The sequence below is a fragment of the Boleophthalmus pectinirostris genome, unplaced genomic scaffold (genome assembly GCF_026225935.1).
Source record: "Boleophthalmus pectinirostris isolate CB_2022bp ecotype Guang Dong unplaced genomic scaffold, ASM2622593v1 HiC_scaffold_6, whole genome shotgun sequence".
In the NCBI taxonomy this organism is placed as follows: domain Eukaryota; kingdom Metazoa; phylum Chordata; class Actinopteri; order Gobiiformes; family Gobiidae; genus Boleophthalmus; species Boleophthalmus pectinirostris.
Window position 1 is genome coordinate 42702846 of NW_026571447.1, and position 5000 is coordinate 42707845.

Below are 5000 nucleotides of genomic sequence, written 5' to 3' on the forward strand. Positions count from 1 at the left end.
TGAAAAACACCTTAATTTTCCATTTCTTTGATGAATTCTCATGACCACAGCCATTGGTCTAAAGAGCTCAAATTCAAATCAAAACTGCATGATCCCGGTCTAAATCTAACACTATAGTAACCCCTATCATAAACATAAAATGTCAACATTTCTACCAAATTTGGGGATTCAATTCTATGAACAACTAGAAGCAAAAAATATATATATAATATATTACAGACATGGGGCATTTTCTCTGTCTCTACCTTCAGTGACCCCAGCCTGCCCACGCCAGACACTTGAGGACTAGAGAACTTGCCTGGGAGCTGTAGGGATGTCGTGGTCCGCTGGAGAAGACACAAGAGGCCTGGAGGCTGAGCACTGATTGCACAAGGCAGTGGGACAAGCCGAGACTCCCCATGGCACTGTTGGTTCTGCCTGATTATTTAACAGAAGCAACTGGGAGTGTTTGACATGGTTTCTTGGGCTTTGTGCGGTGCGCGCTCCTCAATTATGGATGGAAAAAGTGACACCGTGACAGCTGCAGTTCTCTGGGGGGTCCACCGGAGGGAGGCGAAGTGAGAGACGGCAACAATTTTGTTCCTGTTCGAGTGGGAAGAGAAAGAACAAAGATGACACAAACATTCGCACACAGAATCGCACCTGTATGCAGACCTGTGGACCTGTCATAATAAATACTATATCAACTTATGATTCAATATGGATGGAACAATCATTTGGGGGTGACAATATTTATTATGGGTACTTTTGCTTTGTACTAGTGGAGGACTTTTTCTTATTTTTCTGTACTGCAATAGAATTTTAACAGTGGTGGTTTGAATAAATAACTTCTATGACTCATTATAGATCCAGACTAACTACTAAAGTGTTTCATTCTGCTATTTATGTATTCTGGCCATAGACTGAATAAAGAAGTGGACTAAGGGGAATGTGACATCACCCACAGTGTTCTGCAAATGAAGCTCATGAGGCTGGCAATTATAAAAGTGAATTTGGAGCTCCATATTAGAAATGGGAATTATTTACGTAAAAAACAGTAAAATAAAAATACCAGGATCACGCAGAGCGAGTAAACACAAACATTTTTAAGACCAGAATAATGAGGCTCACTGCAGCAGTTACAGAGAGAGGGACGACAATTTTTCATTGTAAAGTCAATTGGAGTCGATGGAGCCAGAAGCGCACCCATGAACACTTCCTATTTAGAACGCAGTGGCTATGTCCATTTATATATTATACAGTCCATGATTCCAGCTCATGTTTGATTTTTTAAAATTTGATTTAGAATATATTTGGTTGATAATCCTGCTTTATGTTTATTGTGTCTGGGTTTATTTAGTTTATCGTATATTTTCTTCTGTAATAGGCCGATATCACACTTCAAAATTGGTTATCTTGACTGACAGGCCTATGCGAACAGTACACAAGACCCAAATGTGATGCATGGGTGTGCTCTTGTTACATTAAATATGGGTTAAAACTGACAGGTGGGTTGAGGGTAATGAGGAATTCACAATCCTTGACATGTTTTAAATCAGATTATTTGCTGTGAATGCTTCACCACAGCCCAGGCTAAAGACCAATCCATTTGTAGCTTAAGGCGCACCCCCTCCTACACGCACGGACACACATGTTGGGTTTCCAGCTACTTGGGGACATTGCATTGACTTGCATTCATTTCCTAAAGACTGATCCTGACCTTGACCAAAGTCACTAACCTTAACCTATTTCACCCTTAGCTGAACTTTAAAGCGTGTTGCTGATCTAATACAGTGGCACCAAAACTAGAGGTCCAAACTGTGGGTCCCTAAAGCTTCACAGGGTCCCCAGGGCTTCCCAAAAAAAATTGTTAATGGTCACATTTTTATACAGCCCTTTTACACCTTCAAGACACTTAAAGCGCTTTACATCAAGTAACCACTCACCCATTCACACACACACACTCATTCATGCACCAATGTACACAGACTAGGGGAAAGGTGAGTTAAGTGTCTTGCTCAAGGACAAAAACAACAGCATCTATGGGAGCATCAGTGGACAAACACTTTGTCAGCTGAAGCTACTTCACTATTGTATAGTTTAGAGTTCAAACTAGATGGCTATAATTATAATAAAGGACTTACTGTTCTATAGCATCTTTTTAACCATTAAACAAATATATTTTTCCATTAAGTCAGGTTGAAGAAGAGTGTTTTGAGTGTTTTGACAGGTGTTATTATGAGAAAAAAGGTTGGTAATCACAGATATAATTGTATTAATCAGCTCTACATAATCCTGGTGTCTTTTGTTCATGAATAATTTCCTAATATGAAACTCAGCTCCAAATTCTCTCCTATAACTGCTAGCCTCATGAGCTTCATTTGACAAGAGCCAGCACTACGAATGACGTCACACTCCTTTAGTCTACTTCTTCATACAGTCTTTGTGTGTAACAGATTTTTGTCACCATAAATAGGCAGGTCCCTGTGATGTGAGTGTGTACAGAGATAGTCCCCACACTACAATAAACCCCTGCCTACACACACTCACACACAGTCAGGGCTATGGAGAAACTCATCTGCATCCATCTCTCCGTTAAAGACAGGGGGGTGAGGAGAGGTGAATTACCCAAGATGCAAAGCGCAAAGTGTGCCTGGACCTGAAGCCATCTCCGAGAATCATTACATCCTGCGCTGGAGGGAGTCTCGCTGTGAGTGGAAAAGACAAGTAAGCATAGTTTCTACAACAGCAGGCTGTCTAATAAAATGCATATTAACCAGCAGAGAGGAGTAGAAAGGAGGTACGGAGAAGTATAGTAAAGACACTATCACCGCTCCTATTTCCACACACTGGATTGTCACGATGTAGCTCTAAAGAGGAAGCAGAGGGCTTATTGTTTAGCTTTAAGAGCACTTTACGCTTAGAGAGGCATATTACTGGTGTGCCCTGGAATTACACTATAATGATGCCTATTCATTGCATATGTCTCCTTCAGTATTAAATAAAGTATTGGGAAATATTTTGGTAGAGTTGCCGTGCACATTTCAAAAACGTCAAAGAGGATTAACATTTAAGAAAAGCCTGAAATATGAAGTGTTAAAGTAATACAAAAATCGTGTGCATTTCAGAACATGTTTGCAGACGTCTAAAAACTATAATATTAGCAGTTTAGTTTTCTTTTCAATAATAGGAAATTTTGTTATTTACAGAGAATATTCTATTTCTTCATCCTGGTTCTATATTACACAGAATTATTTCTTGAGAGCTTTTAACCATGTTATAATGGTGTTTCCTCATCAAAAACATACCTGGAGTTGTGTTTTCATTCACACATGTTTGAGTAATCCTTTATTATTGGTCCATCTATGTCTCCACATCTTAAAATGCTCAGTTCCACCTTATGATGTCATGGTGTGATAGTTTTCAAGTTAACAGCTGCATTTTACCTTTTATTCAGTAGCGATGAGCAATTTCAGGGCTGAAGTTATACAAATGATTCCAGCAAATATGTATGGAGTTTAGTGTTTTCAGTTTGAGAAACGTGCAGTTTGTGTGCTAAACGTGTGTGATTGAAACAAAACACAACTCCAGGCATGTTTTTGATGAGGAAACAACATTATAACATAAATCAGAAAATAACACTAATATGGGCTTTGCAGCGTTTGCCATTTGATTATTGCACCTACTCAAATTCTGACTGCAATGGTGCTTTACTGTGCAGCTTTATGTTATGGAATCACAGACCAAAAAGAGAAGAAGAGCAAATGTGATAAATAAAAATGATTCACAGCGGCAGCCATACTGCATATTCTGCTTTATTAGAGGGAGCGTTCCAGCAATGACCTTGTAAGCCGGCGCACACGTATGATATATGTTAATGTATGTAAATGCGGAGCGGTAATTGCATAAATTAGAGCTTAAGATCTGTGTTTAGAAATGCGTGTGTGTTCAGAAGGCACTGTCTGCATTTGATGTGCCCGGTCACACAGTCCACAGCTGGAGGCAGCAAAGGCCAGGCTCCAGCACTAGTACAATTAAATCTACATTGTGTAACTTTTCTGGTGGACGGTCTGTTACCTCCTCGTCTCCATGGAAATGTTGTTGCTTTGTCCTTAATGCTCCACAGTATTGGAGTAAGTGTATCTATCTCAATAAAGAGACAAAAAAATGACACCACCAAGTCAAGTTACACGTCAGATCTATGGAGAGGCGACACTACTCATGTTTTTTAAGCAATAAAAACACCTGTTAACTGAATAAATGCAAGATAGATTTTAAGTTTAATCCTGTATTGTGGAACTTTTCAGGCAAAGCAACAAAATCGCCATGGAAAAAAATCTGCGTGTCCAGCGTGTTCTCCAGGGGCCTCCTCGGCTCTCTCTCTCGGCTGGCCTGGAAATGCCTTGGGGTCTCCCTGGAGGAGCTGGAGGAAGTGTCCGGGGTGAAGGAAGTCTGGGAGTCCCTGCTTAGACTGCTGCCCCCATGACCTGGCTCCAAATAAGTGGAAGAATGGATGGAAAAAATCAGATGACAGACTTTCCACAAGAAAAGTTACACAATGCACCTTTAAACTCAAAGTGCATATGACAGGTTTTCAAGTTTTTTCTAGTTATCATTTGGTTTGGAAGTGACACTGAAAATTCCATCCAAAATCCAGAAAGAATTTGCAAGCAAGGAAGGCATCTTGTATTTATTTAACAAAATAAAAGTGTTTTATAATTTTTTGCAGCCTAACTATTGTGTATTTTAGACACATTTTGGCCCTTATTAACATGAACGTGTCTAAGTAAAATTATAAACTTCATAAAAAAAACTAGGCTTTTTTGTAAAGATTACTAAGATTTTTTGTAAAAACTCTAACTATAATTATGTTGCATTTTAGTGAAATGAGTAGCCTAAGCATATGCACATTAACATACTGAGAGGAGTCAGTCACACACACACACACACACACACACATACACACACAGGTGCAGAGACAAAAGCTCGTGCTCACATATGAATCTCATTTAGTTCATTTT

The 5000-nt window shown here is 39.4% G+C and overlaps 1 protein-coding gene across 1 annotated transcript in view; it reads right to left on the reverse strand.

Moving 5' to 3' along the window:
• Positions 1–2660: 2660 nt before the first annotated feature.
• The window catches only part of LOC129411838 (unconventional myosin-Ie-like), an 11550-nt gene continuing 9210 nt past the window's right edge, over positions 2661–5000 (reverse strand). Inside the window, exons 11-12 of the mRNA XM_055163952.1 lie at positions 2757–2849; positions 2661–2687 (exon numbers count right to left, since the gene is read on the reverse strand). Of these exons, the coding sequence (XP_055019927.1) occupies positions 2661–2687; positions 2757–2849 (120 nt within the window). The remainder of the gene's footprint in view (positions 2688–2756; positions 2850–5000) is intronic.